The sequence below is a fragment of the Cavia porcellus genome, unplaced genomic scaffold (assembly GCF_034190915.1).
Source record: "Cavia porcellus strain 051 isolate PalLab524CR breed Dunkin Hartley unplaced genomic scaffold, mCavPor4.1 scaffold_16, whole genome shotgun sequence".
NCBI lineage: Eukaryota > Metazoa > Chordata > Mammalia > Rodentia > Caviidae > Cavia > Cavia porcellus.
In genome coordinates, this window is record NW_026947499.1 from 54886134 (window position 1) to 54913094 (window position 26961).

The following is a 26961-nucleotide window of genomic DNA, read 5'->3' on the forward strand; positions in this document are numbered from 1 at the left end:
TAGAAGAACTTAAAAGCATCTTGCTGAGTGAAGGAAGGCAGTTTTAACAGGCTCCCTACTTTCTAACCCCAACCAAAGGACCCTATGAAAAAGAGCAAAACTATGGAAACAGGACAAAGATATCCCTGGTCCCCAGAGTTTAGCATGAGTAAATAGAGCATAAGAGATGTTTAAGGGAGTAAAGCTGTTTTCTGTGCTGCTGTATTGCTAGATACTTGACAAGCCCACAAGAGAGACTGAAGTTTAATGTGAACTCTAGACTGGATATGGTATTGTATACCTGTAACTCCAGCATGCTGGGAGGCTGAGGCAGGAAGACGGCAAATTCAAGTCCAGCCTGAGCAATGCAGCAAGACCCTGTTTCAAAATAAAAATAAAAAAGGGTTGGAGATACAGCCCAATGTAAAGGCTTTGGGGTTAAACCCCAGTACTGCCTGAAACTCAAGTCATGAAATTGGTGGAAAGAGTTCAATTTATGGATCAAAGCATCGCTGTACTAGGTTATCAGAGTTTTTTTGTTTTCTTTGGTACCGGGGATCAAACTCACAAACTCGTGCTTGCCAGGCAGGCATTTATGCTACTGAGCTAAATCCCTGGCCCAAGTTATCAGTTTTTAACAAATGTGTCACACCAGCACACGATGTTAACAATGGAGGAAATTGGGCGCAGCATACAAGGAAGCTCTGTACTAGGCGTTTACTGTATTCATCAAGTCAACTGTTCCAAAAACGAAGTCTGTTAATTTCTAAAAACCGAAAAATAGACTTGAAAACAACTGTGTGCTGAGGTGCATGTTACGGGAGCTGAACTGTGAAAGAGGTGAGACTCGGGAGGCCCCTGGGTTGGGAGGCAGACTTTTAATCATTTGGGGCTCCCAGCTCTACTCCAAGGCCAGACAGAGCAGCCGCTGATAACATTTGGACCACTGGACAGCAGAACTCTACAGAAGAAGATAAACCTCCTCTCGGCTGCCTCTCTCGGGCCTCAAGACAAAGCCCTGCTTCTTCTAGCTTTTTATTTTGACATAACCTCTGACCTATGGAAAAGTTGCAGAAAGAGCCCACAAAATTCCTGTAATTCCTCTCCTCCACCAGATTTCCCAGACATCTGGTTTCTCAGCCGGCCACACTTGCACCATTCTTTCTGATCTTACCAGCAGTGTTTGGCTCTTCATTTCATAATCACGCAAACACAAAAGGAAAAGCTCTGAGTTCTCTTCTTTCTTGTCTTGATTCTAACGAACACTTACTCAGCACCTCATACATACCAGACTTTGTCCGAAATACTTTTTGCCCTTGGCGTTGGGGGTTGCAAGGAGGTGGTTACACTGAGCTACATCTCTAACCCTTTCTTAATTTTTAATTTTGAGACAGAGTACTGCTAAATGGCCAAGTTGTCCAGGATGGGCTTGAACTTGGTGACCTTCCTGCCTCAGCCTCCCAGAGTTCTGGGCTTACAGACATATACCGTCAACATGCAGCTGTAAGCATAGCACTGTGTGTCAGTTTACTGACGGTGTTTTGGAGCCAGGAAGCAGAGTCATTTTGCTCATCACATGACCAGTAGGAAGCAGACTTGGCATATACACATGGGGACATGCGGGCAAACCAGGACAATTTAAGGACCTATTAAATAGGCTGGGAGCCCAGCTCAGGGACCAGACAGCATCCAACCCAAACTCACGTTCCCAAGGTGATTCCTGAGGGTACACATTCAGACTCAGAGCAAAAGCTGTGTCTGTATTTCCAGTGGGGAGCATGCCGGGGTGAGCTACAAAGCAGGAAGGGGCCTGGGCTCCGAGTGGGATGTGTGGATGTGTCATAAGTGTGGGCAAGGTGTGGGAGGGGTGTGTTACAGGAGCAAGGCTCACACTGGTCTGGACAGTTCCTGCTCCTCCAGGAGCCCTGCCTTTCCAGAAACCCTTTCCCAGGCCCTCTCCAAGGCCTGCTGTCACTCTGCCGGGGGTCATGATGCTCAGGCCCCCTCTTTGTCACTGCTCCAACCAGACCTGCACGCTTGGGGGGCAGAGGCTGCACCTGTCTCTCACTCTCCTCCCCTGCTCACTTTCCCCACTGAATCTCACAGTCTCTGGACAGAGGCCACTTCCTGCAGGAAGCCAATCCAAATTGAGTCCACTGCACTGTCTGCGTGAGAGTTAGCTTGGCGACTTTGCGAGTCTCAGACAGCAGTGGTGCCTTGGTGCATGTTAGGCCTTTACCCACAGCACTCATCTCCAGGTCTGACATGCAGCAGGGCCAACGTGATGAGTGCCTGACAAAACGCCCTAAGTACTGCGCCTCTCCCCTGGGAGCCAACCCGCATTCAGCAGAGGCTTTGCTGCTTCCCTGGCTCCGTCTAAACCAGTGTCAAATCGAATAGGCTACCCTGGCTCTGAGAAGGTGGCTTCTTCCTTCAGACTGGGAGCTCTTTCTAGGCAGGACAGGCCCCATTCCTCCCCAGTGCCCTGCACTGCTAAGCCAGAGTTGACATATTCTCCCCTCTCACCTCCGTCCCTCCGTCCCTCTGCTGACTCGCAGGGACCCTGGCTTTCTGCAGTCCCTCAAGTATGTTAAGTGGGGTCACGCCCCAGGCCTCTGCACTTGCCCTTGCTTCTTCCATCTCCCTCTCCCTGCCAAAACCTCTCCCAACCCTGCACTTTCAGATGCAAGAGATCCTTTGAGCTCCTGAGCTAGTGGCCTAAGGAGTCTGTTGCAGTTTGATTTTCTCAGGGGCTTTTTACTACCTGAAATACTTTGCAGTTTTTTTTTCCTGCCATCTAGCTCCCTCAGGGTTTCCTGGTGAACAGCGTTTGGTAGTATATAGAGCTCAGCTTCATTGCTTACACGCTGTGTAATTCTAAGCAAATTTTTTTACCAGCTTCGTGCCTCAATTTCCCCACTTGTAAATGGGGGAGGGGTCACTGTCGTATAACCCCCTAATTGAGTAACCTCGAGGATTAAGTGTCCAGATGCGTGAAGTTCCTCAGCAGGGGCCTGCAAATTTTTAGGCTATTGAAAGGTGTTTTGCCAGTTTTCTAGCTTAGGCATTTGGTAACCATTACTGAAAGACAGAGCAAACATTGGTGCCTGAGAGATGGGCTGCTGGAGAGGAAGGATTCGAGTAGTGCAGCCTCCTACCCCAACGCAGGCCCCTCCACAAATCGAGGCCAGGGCAAGGAGGGCTGGCAATGTCCTCCGCAGGCCTCTGAGGGACACATTGGGCTCCAGGGTGGGAGCTTGCTGGAGCACAGGGCTGAGCTCTCCGGGGGCGTGGTCTGGTGCGCAGGGGGCGGCGCATGCAAATGAGGTACGGGGCGTGCGCACACAGGGCCATAGAGGAGCATGCAAATATGGGGTATGAGGCGGTGCATGCAAATAAAGGGCGGGGCGCAGGAAGCAAAGACGGGCTGGTCTCCAGCCTAGGAAAGCCGCTCGCGGTGCTGGGCGGCCGGGCAGCCTGGGTTGCCCGCTTAGCGCTCAGGCGACTGGGCGGCGAATGGAGCAGGAGCGCGCAGGTAGGAACCGGGCCGCGCGCGATCGGAGCCGAGGGCGGCCGCCTGGGCACGCGGCCGGCGCCGGGAAGGCTCCGGGCCCCCGGCCTAGGGGACCTGGGGATGTCCCGACCTAAGTGGGTAGCGAACGCCCGCGCCGACCGGAGCCCGAGGCGGGGGCGGGGGTGTCGGCGGAGCCTCCCAGCCGCGCGGAGCAGTGCGGCCTCAGCAGGGGCCCTCGTCCGAGGGGGACGCCGTGCGCCACGGTGTAGCTGGCGGGAAGTGGGTGATCGGTCCTGGGAAGTGTTCCGCCGGGCGCCGGGTCGGGGGATCCTGCGACTGGAGGCCGGGCCAGCCTTGGGGTGCCGCCTCCGAGTACCGGATCGATCCAGTCACGGAGATCGAGTCCTGGGACTTTGTTCAGGCTGTGTCCTGATCGCAGAAGGTGTTGAGTGAAGCTCAGCTTCTCTGCGGGCCGCACTGTGTCGTGGCCACTGTGGGCACCGCCGAGACCCCGGGTTAGTCACGTGCCCCAGTTGGGGCCCTGGGCTGGGGGTCAGACCCGGGGCTGTCCCCCTCCCAGCAGTGTGAAACTCGCTGGGTAACCTGATTCTCCAGGGAGTTTTTGTGGAACGGAGACTCCCAGGCCCTTTCCCCTTTCAGAGTAAATAAGCCAACGACTCAGATTTTTACTTTTTAAAATTTCATTTTGAGTAAATTAACAACCTGCAGCTTGTCTGCTGCTGAGACTCCGAGGTTGTCCCCAGACCAGCTCTAAGCCTGCCTGAGCCGTCTCTGTCCTTCTTCAGCTCTCTGGGTGATGTAGCTTCTGCTACAGTGGCTTTTTAGAAGGCCTGGGCTTTTGATAAGACATTAGTCTCATCCAAAAGTTTGAGGGGGAAACTGAGGCGCCAGTGAATTATGGCAGGGTGGTCTACACCATGGAGGGATTCCAAAGTCCTGCCAAGGTCTCTTGGGACTCAGCTAGGCAGCCCGCGATTACAGATAGGGACACTGAGGCACTGAGTGGGAGTGACCAGCTGAACTGCCCAGTAATGAGACTATTCCCCGAGCTTTTCAGGTGCTCTTGCTGTTTTGGCCAATGAAGGAGACAGCCTGGCAGTGGAGTTGTGGAAGAGTTGTGGAGTGTGGACAGGGATTGGGGCTGTGGCTGAGGGACCACAATAGGTTCCATAATCAACTCTTTTGGGAAAGGGACCTCTGCATGGAGTAGCCGAGAGCAGTTTCGGGGCTGGGAAAGGGAGGCAGGTTGGGGAAAGGCTCTCTGGCAGCAGGGACAACACGGACAAGAACTGGGGAGATTTAGAACCATGGGGAGCCTAGGAAGTAGAGAGAAGCCAAGAGATTTGGAAAGGAGAGCCAGCCTGGGAGGCCTTGGATGAGGAGCCAGGGCCAGCGAACATCACCATTTAATGAGCCACAGAGGTACCGTACAGATGCCCGAGTCCCTTCCACCAAGTCTGGAGGGAGGCCATGGGAGGCAGCTGTGAGGAAAGCCCCAGTGAGTGAGCAGCCCATTTACCAGCAGGGCAGGTCTGCGATGGCCTGAAGGCTTGCAGAGTCTGCAGTGACTCAGTGACTGATCTGAATGTTTTTTTTCCTTTTTTTGTGGTACTGGCGATTGAAGCCAGGGCCTTTGCACTAAGCTACATCCCCAGCCCTTTTTATGTCTTATTTTGAGACAAGGTCTCATTAAGTCTCCAAGTTGCCCAGGCTGGGCTCAAATTTGAGATCTTTCTGCCTCAGTCTCCCAGAATGCCAAAGTTGCAGGCGTGTCCCACCACACCTAGCAGCACAGTCCCAGGACTGCAGAACCCTTGGGAGGAGAAGCCAAGGAAGGATTTCCAAGCCCTGTAGCTTCTGCTGCTGAAAGTTAAGCAGGGGGGAGGAAAGGAGGTGTGAGAAGACCTGCCCTGCACCCCAAGTCCAGGATTAGCCACAGTCCACCTCCCACTGTGTCCAGGGTGGACAGGCAGGGACAAGAGCCTGGGTCTCTTCAGTGGGCATTCCTGGTTCAACACATAGTAGGTCCACAGGAGCTTTCTCTCAGTTACCCCTTGTCAGGAGATGTGGCTTGGAAGCTAAAAATAAGGACTCCAGAGCAAGACTGACCAAATTCAAATATTGGCTTTACTAGCTTGCTAAGGATCTCGCTCCTCAAAACCTCAGTCTCCAGTGTGTGACATTCTAGGGACTGCTTTATATTACATTTTGATGACGGTTATCTGTGTTAACTTATGTCAAATACACAAAGCTTCACCAGGTGTGTCGAGTCACTTTGTGTTTGCTAAATAAACATATCTTTTATGGTCTTCTGCTATGAACTCCAACAGATAAGATTGAGTTGACTCATTTTGCAGGTGAAGAAACTGAGCCCCAGGGATGTCCCCACCCCAGGCCTTGCTTGAGGTGCCTGTCTGAGTGTCAAAGGGAGGGATTCGAGCCTGCTTCCCTTCTCACCTGTGTTCTTTCCCACTGAGTATGGCTGAGGGCCAGCTGGCACTGTGGAGAGAAGCCCAGCCACACCTGCCTACACTTTCTGCACGCAAGGCTTGTCGGGAGCTTGTCCAAACTCGCCCTCTCTTGAGTCCAACTGGTGTACCCAGTGAGGCTTGAGGTTTCTACGAGCTATGACACAGCTTCAGGCTGTTAATCGTCCTGTTGGTTGATGACTTGGCGGGCTCTCTGAGGCAGAGAGAAGGACATAGGCGTAAAGACAGGGCCCCAGTTTTTCTTAGATCTGAGTTTTCTGCAGTTCACAGCAAATTGCTTAGCTCCTGAGCCTCCCTTTGTCTGTTGATGGCATTTGAGAAGAGGGTGTCCATCAGGTAGTTTTTATAGGCCCCGTGCCCTGGTGGAACCAGACAGGCCATACACAAGTATATACAGCCTTTAGCTCACATTCCAAAGTCCACCAGCTCTAGAAACTGACAACTTGCCATAACTGAATTGGAAGCCAGCTGTGGCCTGGGCTGAAGGAGGGGCCGGTGGAGTCTGCATCCTGCAAGGTGTGAATGGTCTGATGTCCTCGGGCAGTGACCACAATGTGCTTGATCAGTGGGCACTGCTCTGGGGCCTGGGGAGACAGTCAGCACATCCAGGAATCGTTGGTATAGGCAATCCCCTCACCCCACCCCGCTGCCCCGCCTAAGGATTTGACCTGAGAGACGGGGACCTGTATCATCTTGTCAGGCCTGAGAGAGTGTGGCAGCAGGGAGAGTCCCTCTTGGAGGCAGCAGCGCTGAGAGAGGCCAGGGGTCGAGGCTGGGAGAGCAGACTAGGAATTCACACAGAGCAAGTGGACCTGGCTTCCTGGAGGCCCACAGTCCCTGAGACGATTTCATCTAGACCCTCTGCTTCTGCGTTTCCATGAAGGGCAGTAGCCTCTGAGGTTCCTGCCTTTCCAGGAAGGGCTGTCGACTCTGAGGTTTCAGTTTTGGCCTCTCTTGACTCATTCTTGAGCGCAAGGCCTCCTGACCTGCCCTGGCCTGCTGAGAAATCCCGCGGGAGTGCTGTGCCTGGGGGCGGCACCACTGTCTGACTGACAGGTCTCAGCTGGGCCCAGTCCAGAGCTGTGTCTGGATCTGGAGGGGCAGGAGTGGCCCAGACCTGGGGAAAAAGCTCCTGGAAGGGAGGAGGAGCCCACTGACAAAGTGGAGACCAGGCTTTCGAGTCTTTACACTCAGCAAATGAGCCTAGGGCTGGGGACACTCATAAGATGGAGGAATAGGAGCCCTTGTGCAGATGACCGGGAGAGTTGGTAGGTGACACCAACGAGGTAGTTTTGGAGTTGAGACCTGCGGTGACAAGACATGGGCTGTCTAGGCAGAGGGTGAACTGGGTGGAGAGAGCAGCAAGTGCAAAGGTCCTGAGGTGAGAACAAGCTTGGGATGTTTGGCCTGCTGCAAGGGAGCTGACAGGCCGAAGGAGTTGTTGGGAGTAGTGGGGTAGAAAGAGAGGCCTGGAGGGTGAGCAGGAGCTGGGTATCTGTGTCTTCTCACTCCCCTTGTCCAACATCTCTGCCAGGCAAGAGCTACTCTTGTCCAAGTTTTATGGATGAAGTAACAAAGGCACAGAGAAGTTCAGTAACTTGTCCAGAGACACACAGCAATGTAGGTATGAGCTTGGCACCCCCAGAGCCTTCAGCCTGCACCACTGGTTTTTATCTTTATAAATATTTTTTCTTATATTAGTACAAAATGATACTAATCCTAATTTTTTTTTTTGTCTTTTTCTTTTTTATCAGTACTGGGGATCGAACTCACGACTGCCTGCTTGCAAGGCAGGTGCTTATGCCACTGAGCTAAATCCCCAGCCCCTAGTCCTAATTGTCAATAGATGGATAGACAGACGATAGATACAGATGCAGAATTAAGTGTGTTGCTTTGTGCATCTCTTAATTTATATAAATGCTGTGATAGCTTATTTCCAGTGAGCTGCTTCCATCAGCATTAATTTTTCAAGATTCACCACTGTTTTAAATACAATGAAAACAGTGCCTAAAAGCTGCATACCCACCGGGAGTGGTGGCACACATTTGTAATCTCACAGCACTGGGAGACTGAGACAGGAGAATAAATAGCAAGTTCAAGCTCAGCCCGAGCAACTCACCAACTTACCAAGAACTTGTCTTAAAATAAAATTCCAAGGGGCTAAGGATGTAGTTCTGTGCAAAGGCTCTGAATGCAATCTCTGGTGGTGAAGGAGGTAAACAGGCCACCACTTAGAAGGATGTGCTTCCTGGTGTTGTGGGTGCCCCACGGTGCCTGCCTAGGCCAGGTCGGCTCCTCCGAGCCCCGCGGTACTGGAATCCAGCACTTTTGCGGAGGGTTGTTGAGCTGAGCGCCTTCCCCACGCCCCTGACAGTGAGCAGGGGTTGCTCGGCTATGTGCACGCTTCTAGCCCGAGGCCTGGGGGTGCGTGGGCGTACCGTCTCCCCACAGGGAAACTGAGGCTCCCCAGCACCCTCCCCCCCACTGCGCTGAGCTCCCAGCCCTGGAGGACAGCTTGGACACAGGGCAGCTGTTGACACAGGACATCTGTTGTGGCAGCCCGGACACACAGTCCCCTGAACGGTTTTGGGGAACGCAGGGTGGAGGCTGAGGTTTCCCGGGGCAGCCACGGAGGAGTCCTCGCCTTCCTAAAGAAGAAATGAAACTCCTCCACCTCCTCGGGAGAAGGTCCCTGGCCGCACAGCCATGCAGCCTGCAGAGCCCCAGCCCCCCCGCCTTGGAGCTGAGCCTCCCACAGCACTCTGGCTGCTGCTGAGAGATCTAACCGAAAAACAACTCTTGAGGTTTAGCCAAAAAAGCTTTCTAGGAATTTCCAGTTTCTGCCTCTATTTCCCTCCTCTCTAGCTCAGGATCTCTCTTTTTCCCATTATGCAACTGTGATTATTCCAGGTGCTCTACCTGACTTAGGCGATTGTACGGAGTTCGTTCTGGCTTTGGACAGGATTCATTTGGTCAAAATGCCTCATAGCCCATTATGTTCCCTGTCAGAGATGGAAGCTATCACCCCCTTGGATCTGGAATGTATATCTTTGTTGATGCAACCTGTAATCCTACTTTGGAGCAGCCTCACCCCAGTGGGGGCTTGCATGGAACTCATTAGGCAAAATTTCCATATTTCTTTTCCATATCTGCTGCTGTCAATCAAAATTTCTTCCATTCTAAGACTTCTTGTTTGAAACTAAGTTGTTCACAGTCTTTCTTGTTTCCTGATAGCTGTACTTAAGGCTTTGTTGCTCAGAGTTTGTCTTTGAAAACCGCTTTGGCTTCATTTCAAGTCCTGTTACACTATACTTCACTGCTTGCCTGGTTCATAATTTCTCACTTTTCAGAATCATTTAAGGGTGTTAGATGCCTTTTAAGTATTTGGAAGGTGGAGGACTCTTTTGAAGGTCTCTTTGTGCCGATTTCTAAATTTGGTCATGACGGTGTAGTCATCGCTTCTGTGTTAACAACGGAGAATTTATTGAGGTCTTTGTAGGATTTCCTGGTCATATCTTTCTGTGCCCGTGTAATCCGTGGTGTTTCCTGTTCTAGTTTTCTACCATGGTGTCCATTAGACTAAGCTTACTAATTATATGGGTCCATTTTCAATGTCCATCCATTTTTCTCTGCCTGGTTTATCTGCTGCTGTCATCAAGGAGCTGTCAGTTTCTCTCCGTGTTTCTGTTGGCTTTTTGCTTTATTTCAGAAGCACTGAATACGTGCACAGCCATAGGACTAGAACACAAGTTGATGATTTTCAGACTTCTCAGTGTGAAATATCCACGTCCCTCCTTTTTATACTAAGGGTCTGGTCCTGTCTTTCTTGGCATCGGTACCAGCCACACCTGTGATGCCCATTTGCCTTTCTCCTAGACTGATGTCCCAGCTCTCTGCATTGCTTGGTCCTGCCGGGAAGCTGTAGGACTTCGGCCCCAGCTGGTCAGATCAGGCGAACAACAAGAGGGCTTGCATCCCAGCCTGGGTAACTGGAGACCGGGCGACTCTTTCTCCCTGTGTGGGCCTCACTTTCCTTTTCATTTTGTCTTGTTAGTGCCTGTTTGCGGTACCGGAAGCTTACAGTCCTGTTTTGGAGTGGGCGCTTGTCTGTTCCACCGCCTGTTTCTCTTCTGATCTGCTTCCCACCCACCTCCCTCCTCTGCCTCTAAATCCTCTTTCCCATTGGTGTTCTCGCTGTGGCTGTGATTGTTCATTCCTAGCTCGTGCTTATACATACGATGTTTACATTCGTGGTGGACATTGGGACCTCTGCATGGTATGTCTGGAGTCTTCCTGCGTCCCCTTCTTTTCCCTCCCTTTCCTCTCTTCGACCCTCAGTCTCCTGGACTCCCTCCCATTGGCAAGACGTCCATCCAGTTGTCCTCCTGTCCATTCTGTATTTTGCACTTTGTACTTTGCCTTCCTTAAATGAGTGATATGTGTGGTATTTAAGTGTGTGTATCTGATTTATTCCACTCAACATTGTATTTTCCTGCAAACATCACAAATTTTTCCTTCCACACGGCCAAGTAATATTCCATTATATATGGATGTCACATTGTCTTATCCATTCTTCTGCTGGTGGGCATACAGGGTGTTTCCAAGATTTAGCTATTATGAATTGTGCTGTTATAAACATGGATATGCATGTATTGCTGTAATAGGATGTCTTTAGCCCTTTTGGAAGGACACCCAAAAGGAGACTAGCTGGGTCATATGGAATTTCTCATTTTAACTCTTTGAGAAAGCCTCATGCTGATTTCTTTAATGGTTGGATTATGGTGCTTGCATTCCCACCCACAATGTCACAGGGTTCCTTTTCCACTGCATCCCCCCTCCAGCATGTCACTGCCTGGCTTCTGGGTGACTGCCACTCTCTCTGGGTTGAGATGGGATTTCAATGTTGTCTTCACTTGCATTTCTGTAATACCAGAGAGGTTGAATATTTTTTCAAATTCCTTGATCATTGCACTTCTGAGAATGTTTGTTCATTTTGCCTGCACGTGTCTTGATTGGATTGGGTTTTCTATAAATCAGTTTCCTGATCCAGTTTTCTATAAAATCCAATCCAATCAGTTTCTTGATCTACAAAAATAAGGATATACCTGCCCTTATTTTCTGACAGGGTTTTTTTTGTGACAATAAATATGATAATGGGGGCTAGGAGGTAACTCACTGGTAGAGTGCTTGCCCAGCATGTGTGAGGCTCTGGGCTCCATCCTCAGCCCCACAAGTAAATGAGGAGATTAGGTCATGAGTACGAAGAGCTGTGCATAACCCCTGTGTACAGATCTGTCATCCAGTGTGAATGTACTGGCCGCGTTGCACGCAGTGAAGATAGCATGTGCAAAGGTCCAGGGGTGAGAAACCACCAGCAAGGGACATGTGTCACAAGGTGGCTGATGACTTGCTTTGGCCACTCCGGGAGCCTCCTCTGCTTGGCATGAGACATGAGTAAGACCCACTCACTGCTCGGAGGGACTTTCAGCCTGGAAAGGCAGAGAACCAATGGGCACAGCTCACTATGAACAGGAAAGAGAAGGGTGTGGCAGCAGGGCGGCCAGGTGGGCTGAGGGAGGAGCAGAGTGCACTGGGAAGGTCCTTGAAGGTGCCCTGAAGAGGTGGCATCTGTGCTGAAGGGTAGAGAAAGTAACCTAAGGGCTACAAGACAACAATACAGCCTATGGCCATCTGGGCACTGGTGGAGTGAGGTAGGAGGGCACAGATTCATCAGGATGGTGCTCGGGGCTGAGCATGCAGGTGCAGGCCTGTAATCTCAGCATTTCAGAGGCTGAGGCAGGAGGATCCTGAGCTTGAGTCCAGCCTGGCCAATTTAGTGAAATCTTGTTTCAAGATTTAAAAAAAAGTTTTTTAAAGGGTTGGGGATGTAGCTCAGTACAAAGGCCCTGGTTCGTCCCCAGTCCTACAAGGTCAGGATGGTGCTGGCCCTCCCGACCCCCCCCCCCCCCCAGCCCCAGCAAGGAGAAGGGCACCGGGACCTCTGAAGGCAGCAGCGCCCCAGCAGGTATGGCGCCCTCATGACAACCGGCCACTGTGAGAGGGACAAATGCCCTCGAGGAAGAGCGAGCTGACCAGGGCTGCCTTTCACCTTGCAGGCCACATAGCCTGGCCGTGGTCCCCTCCATTGCCCTTTTTCTCTTTGTTGGGATCTTCTGACATCTCAGACAGTCTGCTTCTGCCCAAGACTCCAATCTGAGACTGCAAGGCCACTGGAACTGTTTTCCAACAGCTGCGAGTCAGGATAACATACATGAATGGATGGCCTTCTGGTTGTCGCTGGAACGTCAGCTGCAGGCCTCCCTTTTCACATGGCAGCACCGAAGCTGGAGGAGAGCAGCCCTGTGTTTTAGGCTCTGCCACTTATCTTCTCACCTGCTCCTTGTCAGGGATCTGAGGCCTGGTAGGGTTTGTATTCTCGGATACTAAGGATTGAAGCTAAGGCCTTGTTACTGAGCTACATCCATAATTGTTTTGTATTTTGAGACTTTGTCTAAGTTGCTAAGATTCCCATGCTGGTCTAAAACTTGCCATTCTCTTGCCTCAGCCTCCCCAGAGTTCTGGGATAGCAGATATGCACCACTCCTCCAAGCTTCACAGACATTTGCATTTACTCGGAAGGGTGATTCTCAGTGGTTACAGACCAAGGTGGCTGAAACTGTCGAGAGGTGGCCGGTGCCCTGCTGCAGGAGACCGCTTGTGGAGGCCTGGGGACCGGATCTCCTGGGGAATAGACCAAAGTGTCGTTGGGATCCCACTGGCTACAGAGCTGGTGTTGCTGATGCTTTTGCTGATCAGCCCAGTAACCAAAATTGCAGACCTGGCTCTTTTCCTTCCCTTTTTAAAGAATCTCTTTTTGGTTGTTTGTTTTTGTTTTGCAGTCTGTTTTTTGCTTTGCATGATTTTATTTTGAGACAGAGTCTCGCTTTGTTGCCCAGGCTGCCCACAAATCTTGATCCTCCTGCTTCAGCCTCCTGAGTGGCTAAGATTACAGATGTGCACCACCACAGTGGCTCTTTATCTTTTATTGCAGTTTACGTGAAGTAGAGAAAAGCTTTGTGCATTTTCACAAATGAACACATGTGTGCAACCTCATCAAGGAACAAAGTATGATCAGCTCCTGGAAAGGTCCCCCTACCTCCAGGAGACCACCTCTGGGCACACTCCCTCACAAGGGACATTGCCCTAGTTTCCAGCTCCATGATCGCTCTGTCTCCATTTGTCTGTAAACAGAATGTTATAGTTTATGTTCGGATGGCCCCCTGAGCCTTACGCAGTCACAGAGGCGGCTGACTCTAGCATTGGTGATTGGTTTGTGGGCCTGGTGATGTGAGTGCTGCACACACCCAGGGTCGAGGAGCCAACATACATTGTAAGGGAGGCAGGGAGGTGCCCCTTTTGCTCTTTGTCTTCTCTTTTTGTCCTTTTTTGCTCTTGTCCCTTGCAGCCGCCATGAACGGCGGCCCTCAGCCACCACCACCTTACCTGGAGCCAGCTGAGTATAGACTGAAACCCCCAAAACTGTAAGCTAAATAAACCTTTCTTGTCTTCATTTTGGGCATCGGGTATTTTGTCTCAAAAACAAGAAAAAAGTAACCAACACACTGAACCAGGCAGTCTTGCTCATTGGAGTCTGTCTTTTTGTGCTCAGATCGTACCTGTGAGACCTGTCCATGACCGTCCCTGGCAGTCATCATTTGCTTGACACTCAGAGGTGAGCCTGTGCCACCTCCTCTGTCCATGCTGTCCCAGGCCTCTGCCCCCCAACCTCCTTACCGCCTTACCTCTTTGAAACCCCTCAGTGAAGCAAGTGGCCCTGTTCTCATCTCACAGTTTGAGGAGACTGAGGTTCCAAAGGGGCCCTACCTGCCTGGATTCCCGGTCATACAGGGTAGAGCCTGCACTTGGTCCCAGCACCAGGCCTCTGTGTCTGAGCTGCCCTGTGGCTCCTGCCCACACTGGAGGCCCTGTGTCTGCCTCATATCCCCGCTAGGGCCCAGAACAGTAGGGCTGAGACAACAGGAAGAATGGAACAGAGTACCCCCCTCCTTGCCATACCACTGTGCAATATGGACAGGGCATTCCCCCCTATGCCCACGTATTGCCAGCGTGGCTTTGCCAGGGGACTCAACTGACAAAAACAGGGCAGACATGGTGGGAGCCTAAGTACCAGCTTGGCTACTTCTGTTTCATCTTATGGCCATGTCTTGTGCTCCTCTGAACCTCAGTTTCCCCCCTGTTCAGGGGAAATGTTGGCTTCATCTCCCACACTGGCTTTCCAGGAGGAGCAAGCAGAGGCACTGACGAGAAGCCAGTTCATGACTGCTTCCTTCATGCCAGACACTGTCCCGGGGGCTCCAGAACCAGAAGATCTGTGTTCAAATTCCAGCCTCATTTTTTCCTGACTGTATCTTACACAGGTTCCTAAAATGCTCTGGGCCTTGGTGTCTCCGTCTCTAAAATGGGGATGTATTAACTGTACCTGCTGTGCCCCCTGGGATGGTATCTGACTCCTGTGGGTCATTGAGGGTCAGGTGCTCCTCTGAGGGTTACATCCCGGTCAGGGTGAACTCCAGGGATAGAAGGACCCAGGGAATGATCTCTAATGGCTGGAGCAGCTGGGAACAGGGAAAGGCGATTGTAGTGACTTCTGTAGATCTCAGGAAGGAGGCCCTGGGAGCCAGGACTGCCGCTGAGACAGCCAAAATCTAATCAGTGCCCTGGCGCCGGATGGATGCTCACTGTCCTCAGCAGCAAGTAGCAGTCATGGCTACAGTGCCCAAGGACTGGCTCTCTGGAGGTCAGCCTGGGTCCATGCTTTGCATTTAAAGCACACAAGGGGATTCCAAGCCAGAATTGGTCAGTGTTTACCCAGCCATGAGAGGTGGAAAATTCCAGCTCTTGGAATTGTTATTTCCCACTGCCCCCACAGGGGACTGGTACATTCTTTAGTTAGCACATCACTCTGGGAGCTCTACTGTGCCAGGCACTGTGCTGGGTGTATGTGTGGGGAGCAGTGAGGGGCAGATAAGCACAGCCAGTAGCCAATGGGAGCTGGTCTCCAGCAGGGTCTTAGACCATCCTTGATTGTGTGGGGTGCTGTAAGCTGGGTGCTTTTCAGGAGATGCTGGCTCTGGCAGGGTTGCAAGGAGGTGGCTGTCAGCGCCTGCCCTGAGCATGGAGCATCTGGACCCCAGCTCCTCTCCCTCAGTCTCTTCCTTCTGTCCTTCAAATCCCTTTGAAGCTAAGTGGCCTTTCTGGCCCCTGCAGGGAGTTGTCTCTGTTTCCCAAGGGCCCTGTCACATGTCTGGAACCACCACAAGGATCTACACGGCCTTTGGTGTGTTGTGACAGCCTCTCCCCGTGACAGTGCCTCTTCCAGGACCATCTGTCCCTGTCTGTGGCCCATGAAGGAGGCCCAGGATCTCCATTCCACCCTGTCGCACTCTGCACAGCCGTTCCATGCTTCAGCTACAGCAGACATCCCACAAACCTGCCTCCAGGCCACCAGATACTTTGTTCCCAGAGCCACCCTGGCCTGTTACCCCTGGGGTTCCATGTGCACAGTGCATGGTCACCTCAGCAAGCCTGCTCCTCTGCCAGGCTCTCTACCGCAGGACAGTCACCACCTCCCCCAAAATCCATTCAAGGCCAGCCTACCCTGTGCCCCTCACCAGCCATTGCCAGTCCTGTCTGCTCAGTCTTCCATCTCCCAGAGGGCCTGGAGCCTGGTCTGTCTTCCCCAGATCCATCAGCAATGCCCTCCGTCCAGACTGCTCCTCTCCTACTCCATAGCCTTCTGTGCCCTCACGATGGAGTCCTAATCTATCACCATGAATTAGTGTTGTCACTCAGGCCAGCCAGCCTCTCTGTGGTCATCCCAGCCGTGCCTTCAACCCTTCAGCCAAGGGCCTCCAGCCAAGGGCCACTTGCTGCATGGGAAGTGGCCCGAGCCTTACCTCCGGCCCTCCTTTTAAGAACCCTCAGCATCTGTAAAGTGGGAGTAGCCGCCTTCCCGAAGGGAGGTCTTAAGACCTCTGCTGATCTCCCCTGCATACACTGGGCCCTTTAGAGTAGGGTGGGTCTTCCCAGCCCCCTCCCCACCCTGGCATCCTGTGCTGTTTGGCCCTGTGTTCCCGTGGCTTCCATCTCACACTGTCCCCTCCCCATCCCCAAGATTTGGACAACAGTGACTCCATCCTTTCCGTGTGGCTCAGGCCACAGACCATTCTCACTGCAGCATTCAGGCTGTTAGCATTCCTGTTGGCACCTCCTCCAGCGTGGACCTGGAATCCAAGCCTTCTGACCAGCGCTGTCCCGACAGCCTGGGTGTTAGTCTCAGTGTCTCTCATTGAGCCCAGTGCAGTAGCCTGCACGCTAGTCCTGCTTCTGCCTTTGACCCCACAGGCCTTTCATACAACCCATCCTGCAGCATTTTTTAAATAGTGTCATACTATGTCTCTTCTCTGCTCAGAACCCTCCAGCAACCTCTTCTCTTGCTCAAGGTTTTGTTCAAGGAAGAATGAATGAATGGCCTGTTGGCCCTTGAAGTAACCAGCATGTCGAAAGTGCCTGGGAAACACTCCAGCAAGGATAGGAGGGTGAGAGTGACAGGTGCAGACCAGGAGCCAACAGAGAGGCAGATGGCCTCTGTCCCTGAGCTGGCAGGAGGACCTGCCAGTGGCTGCCCATCCCTCCCACAAACTGGCTGCAGAATGGGCTGTCAGAGCTTGGCCATTTGAACTTGGCCACTTCCTCTGGGTGGCTGTGCGACGTGACAGCCGTTTCTGGGAACTCCAGCCTGGCTGCTGCCTTGGGAGCAATGTGTCCCTGGCCCACAGCCAGCCGGAGCCAGCAATCCTGCAGGTGGAGCAAGCTCCAGGCCAGAGCAGATGGTACAGTGAGTCTCTGAGGCCACAGCGTCCTCTGCACATGCTGTTGGTCACAAGCTGCTGCGTTGCATGTGCAGAGCCAGCCTAGCCACCATGCAGGATGCAGCAAAAGGGGAAATTGCAGGAGGCCGGGCTGGAGGTGGAGAGGGGAGACCCTGCACCCCCTGCTGTCCCTGGCATTTCAAACTCCTCTTACCCTGGATGTGTGCACCTGAGGTGTTGTGTGTTCTCCACCAAATGCTGTGCTCCACCTGCTGCTCAGTCCAAGCTGTTGCCTCCTTTCCCTGCTTCCTAATTCTGTGATGTTGGCCTTGTCTCTTGACCTTTCTAGACCTCGGTTTTGCTCTTTGGCTGCTGAAGCTAACGACACCACTTCCCAGGGGCCAGGACGGCAGCATTTCAAGAGGCAGCGCCGTGGTAGCTACACAGACCTGGCACAGGATGCCTGGGAGCCCCGGCTCAGGGACCACACGCCCATGTTCTCACCTGTCTGTGCCTCGGCCTCCTCACCGGTAAAATGGGGAGCTGATGGCACCAGCCTCACAGGGGAGCCGTGAACTGGCATTGTGTAAACTGACACAGCAGACACACTCAGAGTGGTGCCGGGCACATAATCAGCCCTGTGCGCGCAGTTCCTATGGGTGAGTTGGGGACTTAGTTTAGTTGCAGAACCTGGCATGCCCCAGAGCCTAGTTCCAACACTGGTCCTGAAAAAGGAACGAAGGGAGGAAGAGGAGAAGAGAAGAAGGGAAAAGAAAAAGCAAGTAAACAATTTTTATTTCCAAACTCTTAGCTCAGCATCTTCGTGTAAAAATAGATTATTTGTGTTTGTTATGGCTGAATTTTGCCAATAGATGTGCACTGCTCTCAGTTGCTGTCTGTGTCAGGCCCTGTTTTAGATAGTGGGGACCAAGCAGTGACCAGGGCAGACACAGATCTGTGCTATCCCAGAGCCAGAATTCTCACCGGGAAAGACCAACCTCTCATGCATGGGCAAATCCATAACTGACATTACAAGTTATTGGCTGCATTTCTGGTTTCACAAAGTAGCAGCCTACTCAGAATGACTATTCAGAATCTTCTGGCTAGAGGATACTTCTTCTTCTTCTTCTTCTTCTTCTTCTTCTTCTTCTTCTTTTTAGCGGTACTGGGGATCGAACTCACGACCACGCACTTTCAAGGCAGGTTCTTATGCCACTGAGCTAAATCCCCAACCCCTAGAGGATACTTCTTTTGTGAATAATTTATGAACCTTGCCTATTTTTCTTAAAGGAATGTTTGGCTTATTGATTTGTAAGATCTCTCTATATATTAAGGCCATTAACTCTCTGTAATGTAGATTGTTACCATTTTTGATCTTTTGCTTCCTTTCTTCCCTTTTTTCTTCCCATTTTTCATCCTTTCTGTCTGTGGTTCTGGGAATCAAAACCAGGGTCCTGTGCAAGGTAGGCAAACGCTCTGCTGCTGAGCTGCACCCGCAGCTGCTTTTGCTTTTCCTTTTTCTTTTGATCTAGGGAAGTTGAAAAAAATCTTTGCAGTCAAGTTTTTCTATCTCTGCCATCCACATCCTGAAATCAAATAAGAATTCACACACCTAACCTCACTACCCTGATAAGACAGAGTGATGAGAACCGTGTGGTGTGAGCGTGGCGCTGTGTGCTGCACCGGAACGGAGAGGTGTCTGGGGAAAAGCGTGAGTGCGGAGGAGGCTGCGGAGGGGCTTGGATTGTGTTCTTCCCTTTTCTAACATTTAAGTTTTAGTTTGTAGGTAGTTATAGATGCAGGTTGCTAGACTGTCATTCTCCCCCGATGGCACCACCTCACTAGTGCACAGTATGGTGTCAGAGCCGGGATGCGGCTTTGAAACAATTGCAGGTCTTGCCCAGGTCGCCGAACATACTCAGTGCATGTGCGTGTGCGTGTGCAGTTTTTTCTAAAGGAAAGGCTTGTGTCTCCACCGCCACAGACAAGCCACTGAACAGCTCCGTCATCACAAAGGTCCCCTGGTCACCCCACATGCAAGCCCCTTCCTGCCTCTGCCTTCCAGAACTCCAGCAACTCCCATCTGGTTCCACTTCCATGCTCCTGATTCCGAGAACAGTCTGTAGGGGCTGGGGCTTTAGCTCAATGGCAAAGGGCTTGCCTGGCAAGCATAAGGTCATGAGTTCGATTCCTGGTACCAAAAAAAAAAAAGAGAGAGAGAGAGAGAGAGAGAGAATGGTCTGTGGGCATGCGTCCTCTTCTCACCAGGGGCTGGTTTTATTCTGAGTCAGAGGTGATGCTCTCAGGTGAGCCTTGGCACCCAGCGACTATAGCTAGGTGAGGACTGAGGCCCTTGACAGACATGAGCAGGCAAGACCTGGCCTCGTTTTCCGCTGAGAAGTAACTCTGGGCAGAGCAGGGAGACAGAGGGGTGACCCACATCTGCAGGACCACTGACTCCCCGTCCCCAAGACTTCTTTCAGCCCAGAATTGGCTTTGTTGGTTTGCTTTTTGGTGTTTTGAGACAGGGTCTTGCTTTGTCGTCCAGGTGGGTCTGAAACCAGGTGGGTGATCCTTCTGCCTTAGTCTCCCAAGTGCTGAGATTACAGGCCTACAGCTCAGAATGGGCTTTTGAAAAATGTTACCACTGTCCTAATCAAAGGCCCTAACAGCTTACCCAGGGAGAAGATTTTGATCTGGACTGGGACTTGGGGAATCCAGAAACCTCTTCAAAATGAAGTGTGAAATTAAAAACGTGCATATTTCTAGGAAGAGGGTTTGGATTACATCAGATGCTCAGAGGAGTCAGTTGTCCTATAGCACGAAGGACCTCTTTTTAGGTAGAGTTAGTGGTTTAGAGACCACTAAGTGGTTAGAGTTAGTGGTTAGAGAGAGTTAGTGGTTTAGTGCTGGAGCCTGAGGCCTGGGTTCAACCCCTAGGCCTGTCACAGCTCTGCAAGCTCAGGCAAATACTTCACCCTTCTAAGCCTTAGTGCCCTTATCTGAAAATGGGGGAAATCATGGTACCTGCTTTGTAAGGCTACTTTGAGTAGTAGGTAAGCTAATATATGTAAAATGCATAGAAGAAAACTTGGCAGATGATGAATGCTTGTATTTTTGTTAAGTGTATGAAGAGATTGCGAGATATAGGAGGGCAGGGCTTTTGGGAAGGACTTTCTAGGGCTTCTGGAATATCAGGTCCTCCCCGTTTTATAATCACTGCATCATTCTTTTCAAAAGAATGCACTTGTAGGGTAAGCACTCTTACCTCCCTTGTCCTGCATCTTGTCTCTGTTGCTATAACCTTCTCAGGTGTCTTATTTGCTTGTTTGTTTAAGCTGTTGCTGCACCACTGGCTCAGGGCAGGCAGTAGGGTCCCTCTGCCTTGTCTGCTACTTCATTAGGCTTCCTGGACATGGACAAATGATGTTTGAAACTGATAAGCAGAATGGCCGGTTCGTTTCATCTCATTGTTGCAGGCGGAGTTGAAGGACCTAAAGTACAGAATGAGCCTTGGGCTCCCTAGTAGACAGATCTGCGTTCTGATTTTGCTCTGCCCTCTTGCCAACTGTGGGATCCTCATGGCAAGTAACCTGATTTCCCTGGCCTCACTTTCTTCGGCAGGCGAGTGGAGATAACAATTTCCCTGGCAGGTTCTTGGGTTGGGTGAAGTCAGCTTTCTGAGATGTTTAGCAAGCCCAGCGTAAGAGCTGGACAAGCAAGAGCTGTGCGCACAAAGCCTTGGCCCAACATCAGACAGCTGTTCGCAGTGAGCTGTCTCTGCACAGAATGAGCGTGGCCTTGGACTGAAAGCCTTGTGTGGGGAAGGGTGCAAGAAGAAGCTGGCCGCATGTCAGACATGGCCCTTTACAGGGCCAGACTGGCAGCTGACCAAGGACACCTCCCTTGAGGTCCTGTGGGACTCCAGCATGGCAAGAATCCTGTGCTTCCTAGTGAACTTGGACTTAGCACGTCCTCCTCGGGCCACAGGCCGGGCCCTGGCCACCCGCCACGGCCTCCATCCCTTTCACTCCCGTCCTCATCCGCACCTGGGGCGGCAGGTCCTCCTTCCTCACTGCATCTGTGCACAGTGTCCCCTGAAACACAGCACCTCTGTGTCCCTCTGGAGCGGCTGGTATGTGGGTGCCCGGGATCTCCCACAGCACTTCACACAGCCTGACTGCCAGCCAGGTGGTCTTCTGGAGGTTATTTTGGATTTTTTGTTCTCAGGGTGCTGGGGATAGAACCTGAGCACGTTACCACCAAGCTGCAGCCCCTGGCCTTTTTTTTTGCCTTTCTTTCCTTTTCCTTCCCTCCTTCCCTGTCTTCTCTCCCTCCCTCCTTTCTTTCTTTCCTCCTCTCTCTCTCTTTCTTTCTTTTTTTTTTGACATACAGCCCAGGATGGGCTTGAACTTGTAATCCTCCTGCTTCAGCCTCCCAAGTAGCTGAGATTACACATGCGCACCACCATGCTTGAGTCAGATTTTGCTTGTTGGTTTTGTTTGATGGTTCTAGAGATGAAACTCAGGGCCTTGGTACTGAGCTACATATCAGTCCTTATTTATTTATTTAGAGACAGAGTGTTGCTAAGTTGCGGAGGCTGGTCTTGAATTTTTCATCCTCCTGCCTCGGCCTCCTGAGTAACTGGAATTCTAAACTAGCTCAGACATGACGTTTTAATCAGCCCTGACTGGGTTGCTTGATCACCCTACATGTCTTTGGAGGAAGGACTTTATGGCTGAAGTCTTACAGTATGTCTTGGAACAGGCATCTACCAACTCTGCCAGCATCCAGGATGTCGGGGACATCTGTGACTTTGACAGTGACGAGCACCAAAGACTCACCCCCACTCACACCCCTGCCCCTCCCATCAGGGGCCTGGCAGCGTGGCCAAAGCAACTTTGTCCCGTGTAACATGTGCTGAGCCTGTGCTCTCTGCCAGGCCCGTCTTGTCAGTGAACCAGGCAGCCCTGGTGCTCTGGGTGACACAGCTCTGGCTTTCTCTGCCTGTCCCTGTCTGGTACCGGTGGCAACTTTGGGACCCTACAGGCCAGGCCCACGCCTGAGCATCCCTGGTGCAGCTGACTGACCTTCCACAGGAGAGCAGAACCTGTGCTGGCTCCTTTGGGGCATTGTCTCACAAAGCTCATGATGTCCGTCTGTCCTACTCTGGGGATTGCTGGCCTCAGCCACCAGGGAAAGGTAGTGTCTCTTACAACCAGTTTAATCCTGGCTTGTATTCTGAACTTTAATAATTAATGATTCATGGGAATTTTTCAAGGAGCTGCTAGAGACCACTGGGGTGGGTAAAACAGCTTTCCCTCTCCCTGGCTTCTCAGTCTGCTTCATTGAAGACCCCTGGACTTTAGCTGGAAGGGTTGCCGTTGATTAGTGCTCTTCCTCTCTGTCCCTCTCTGCCTTTCTTTCTTTTGTCTGAGCTTCGGACCTTTGGGCTGAGCTACAGCTGCAACCCTGTTTAAATTTTATTTTGAGACAGGTCTCCCTATGTTCGCCAGGCTGGGCTGAACTTGCCGTCCTCCCGCCTTGGCCTCCGGAGTAGGTTTTTGGAATGAGATCTCAGGATAGATAGATCTCAAGCAGGGATGTTGGGGCAGTGAGCCTGCTTAGCATTGCTAAGGAATGTAATCCAGCACATAACTTTTTAGAGGAAACCAACATTATACAGCAGGTGTCTTAGAATAAATGTGCACACATGTGAACTCTGTGGGGTTCTGCTTTCAAATTACCTTCTCTGCTTTCTTTTTCCGCAGTACAAAGGTTCAAACCCAGGGCATGCTAGGCAAGCTGTCTAGCACCGGGAGCCATCCACAGCCCCTGAGCATTTTTCTTAATAACCGATGATCTGTCTGAATGTGCCCTCCCGTTCCTAGCCTAAGCGATGGGCCTCTGAGGAAGTGCCCTGATAAACAGAGATGCATATCCTTATGGAAGTCCTCAAGGAGCTTGTTTGCCCTCTGTCCTGTGAGGACACGGGGCAGGTGCCATCTGTGAAACAGAGACTGCAGGCAGCTGGGTCTTAAGAGGCTTCGTAGCTGTGAGCGACACATATCTCCTCAGCAGCCATCCCCTCTCAGAGTGTGCTTGTTACAGGAGCCCCGTGGACTAAGATGATTGCTAACCTTCCTTGAGCCTTTGCTATGTTCTGGTCACTGGGTAAGGGCTCATATAATGCCCAGGACACCCCCATGAGATGTTAGATAGCCCTTAACAGACAGAAACCTGAGCCACCAAAGCGCAGTATGTTCTGTGTTCACAGCTGTAAGTGCTGGGGCAGGCGTTGGACATAAGTGCACGTGTGCAGAGGGATCTCCAGAACAAGCGCACAAAGAAACGTGTCTGAGGACGGGCCGTCAGTGGCTCAGCCTCTGGCTCCCGTGGCGTCCCGTGCTTGTAGAAAGAAGGTGGTGAGCACCGATGACTCTGCTGACAGGCAGAGGTGCTGGCTGGGAAGCGTGGCCAGGCTCTAACCCGCTGCCGTCCCTCTGCAGGTGCCTCAGCATCTCCCCATGGGGCGGCTTCACTCTGACCTCCTGTTCCCTGTGACCGGCCTGATTCTGGCGTGGGCAGCAGGCTGTGGTAAGTCTACCTCTCCATCATTCATTTTCCGACTCCTGCCAAGGTCCTGGGGCCCATCAGGGATCAAAACAAAGATCCTCAGGGACAGTCGAGGACATATTGTCCTTGCTGTAGTTTTTTTAAAGTATCAATTCAGATTGAAATCCAGGTTGTTCTGGAAGTGTAACGACAATAATTCGAGGTAAATTCTAAAGATCATTGGAGGTGATAGAAAACGACAACACAGAACAAGTAAGGGCTGGGGCCTATGGTCTAAAATCTGGTGGTCAGGGACAGCATTGGGGCCAACCGGTAATGCGGGGGCTGTGCAGACATCTGGGAGCTGGACATTCTCAGCACAGGCACTGCTGAGAGCCAGCTGGGCATGAGGGAGGAGCAGGAGAGGAAAGGGACAGGGCCCTGAGTCCAGGAGGCCTGAGTCCAGGAGCAACCTGCTCTGTTAGATTCCAGGAATTCCCCCAGCTGCTGGGGAGGAGGGGCCGGGGGGAGGCCGGCGGTGGGCAACAGGTGAACAGTGTCCAGGGCCATCTGGAAGGTAGTTTGGGGGACAGATTGGAACTGGGTTGTGAGAGAGGAAGAGGTGTCAAGGTGGCTCCAAGACTTCTGACCCAAGCCTCAGGGAAAGACACCGTAGTCAGTTCTGAGATGTGTTGGGGAGGAGAGGCCGTGCCTTTGCTCTCCTAATGGGGCAGCTCTTAACCCACTGACAAATGTGCCTTGGTGTCAGTGCTGAGCCGAGGAATAAAAAGGTGCCAAAGGTCAGGAGCAGGTGGTCCGGAGCACTCAGACAAGCTAGCAGAGGGGGCTAAAGAGGAATCCTCACCCTGTCCTCCCCTCTCCAACTGCCCCAAACCCCTGGGAGCCAGGGGACAGAGGCACCTGAGCCTGCGGATGGGAGCCTCAGTGCAGAGAGGGATGGGGAGACAAGGAGTACAGGGAGTGGGCAGGTGGAGGAGAGGCTACGTGTCCACTCGCAGTGCCCCAGGGCTGGGGCTTTGGCCAGCAGTGGACTCCTAGCACCTTCCTTCCTTGCCTTGGCCAGAAGCTGAGTTACTCTAAGAATAAGGGGCATTCAGCCCCCAACCTCCCCATCACCCTGCACCCTGCTGAGAACCCACAGGGACTCCATTCCCGCCTCACACCATGGCACTGGCAGCACGCTACCTGGCACCTGCATCTTGGTCCTGGTTCCCTACTTGCCTTGGTCATGCGAATGTTCTGGCCATGGCTTCCCAGCTGCTCAGGTGGTCCCCTGTCCCCACAGGGAGCCTGAAGGTCCTGCAGAAGCCCACCTGCTCGTCAGATTTCCTCAGCCTCTCCACCTGCGAATGGCGGCTGGACCGGCTCCTGAACTGCAGCGCAGCTCTCCGCCTGTCCTACCAGCTCCTGTTCAACCCAGACCCCGAGGAAGAGTAAGCCGGGCTCACAGGAGGGCAGGGTGCTGAGCAGGGCTGCCCAGGCCCTCGGGGTGCACTGTGAGACGCGGACGCATCTTGGGACATGCGGTCAGGTGCAGTGAGGCAGTGCTGTCGCCGCAGTGTGGCGCGTGGATCTGGCTGGAGTGTGGCACAGGACCAGCAGTCTCAATCTGCGCGGACCTGAAGCCCTGGGTGCGCTCATTACTAGTCACACCCAAGAAGCTTTATCCAGCAGTGTGCATCTGTCTGTATCGTCCTCATTAGATCCCAGATGCAGCACCCAGGACACATTCAACGAGGCCTCTGAGTGGAGACTCTCTGTGTCACATATTCACTGAAAAACTCCAGAGTCTTGTGGAAACTGAGAAAGAATCAAAAGGGTGGAGAAAGTGTCAAAACAAATAGCGTGGAAAGCCACTGCGGTGACACTTTGACCCAGTGACCCCAGAGTCACTGCACGAGGCTGTTGATGAGCAGGGAGGGTGACCTGCTACAGCAGGTATTGTGTGAGGTGGGAGACTGGAAAGACACACAGGCAGCTCAGGTGTTGGGCTGTGTGATTCAGGGCACATCAGGCTCTCCAGGACATGATTCTCTGATGGGCTGTGATATGTACATTACTGTAGATCAGGGATAGACTGGCCCTTGGACCGTGTTTGGCCTACTACCTGTTTTTATAAATAAAGTTTTATTAGCACACAGCCAGGCTCTTTCCATGCTTTTCTGTGCTATGTCAGCAGAGCTGAAAAACTGTGATAAAAACTGCCCAAAGCCCAAAATATTGACCTCCTGGTCTTTACAGAAATCATTGCAGGCACTGCATGACGTGTGCCTGTAGGTGGGGTGCCAAGGCCTGCTGCTGCCCACAGTGCCGGTGCAAACCCTACAGGGAAGGGCGCACATGTTACAGATTATTAATGCGCAGCTTCTTGCCTCTCTGGACCTGCAGGAATGAGTTAAGCCCCAGGGCAGGGCCTGCCGCTGGGGGAAATGAGACGGGTCCATGCTAGGGGTGGAAGGGCCGTGAAGTCCTCTGTCCTTACCAGACCTCAGCTCCTGTCAGGCCCCCAGGTCTTGTCCTCAAATCAGGGGAGCACACAGTGTGGGAGGCCCAGCTCGGGGATAACTGCACACACAGCAGCCTCCACAGGACCAGCCTGACCCTCACTGTGTTTGCAGAAGCCACACCTGTGTCCCCGAGAACAGTGCTGATGCGGTGTGCGTGTGTCACATGGATATGCAAAACCTGGTCACTACGGACATGTATCAGCTGGACCTGTGGGCCGGGACGCAGCTGCTGTGGAGCCACAACTTCACACCCAGCCAGCATGGTGAGGGCTGGCGGGTGGACTGCAAGGTGGGGAGGTGGGCCCGCACATCCTCAGAGCTTGATGAGCTTCCTGCCCCTTTCTGGGCCTCAGTCTCCCCATCTTGGAATGGGGTAGAGCTCAGTTATATGTCAGGTCCCCTTCAGCTCAGCTGATAAGCCCCTGGATGTCAGTGTCTGGGAAGGCGTGCTGAAATCACACAAGCTGGCTGCGTGCTGGCTGGGAATCTATAAAGATAAGCTGAAAGCTGTCCTTCCCCGCCATCGGCCACTTAGCAGCTGCTTCTCCAGGTGGTGCTGACCGTGTCCTGTGCCAAGTCCCCACAATAGTTTCTCCATGACTTTGCTCCAGTGTCATTAAAAATAGGAATTTAAAGCAGGAATATTGCTGTGCAACCTGGGGCAAGTTATGTTAGCTTCTCTGAGCCTCAGTTTCCAAAAGATAGTTGTTATCCCCATTTTACAGTTGAATAACCTAGAACTCAGTGGAGGTGAGTAATCTGCTTTAGGTCACAGAGAGTTCACAGCAGAGAAAGCTTAGACTAAGTCTTCAGAAGAACTGTTTTCTCTTCTGCAGGTCTGCCCAGATCACGGCTAGCCCAGGGTAACCGGAACTGACTCACAAATACATTTTACTTTACTTTTGCAACTGGCTTTCTAGGAGAAGAATTTTTTATCACCTTCTGTTTGTGATAATTACATTCATCTTGGGGAAATGATATGT

At 52.1% G+C, this 26961-nt stretch overlaps 1 protein-coding gene across 2 annotated transcripts in view; it reads left to right on the top strand.

Annotated features, from left to right (window-relative positions):
- Window positions 1–3363: 3363 nt before the first annotated feature.
- The window catches only part of Il4r (interleukin 4 receptor), a 34604-nt gene continuing 11006 nt past the window's right edge, over window positions 3364–26961 (top strand). For both annotated transcript variants that reach the window (XM_063226704.1, XM_003478214.5), the window contains exons 1-4: window positions 3364–3514; window positions 23405–23492; window positions 24757–24904; window positions 26090–26241. In XM_063226704.1, coding sequence (XP_063082774.1) covers window positions 23423–23492; window positions 24757–24904; window positions 26090–26241 — 370 coding nt within the window. In that variant the 5' untranslated portion in view covers window positions 3364–3514; window positions 23405–23422. The remainder of the gene's footprint in view (window positions 3515–23404; window positions 23493–24756; window positions 24905–26089; window positions 26242–26961) is intronic.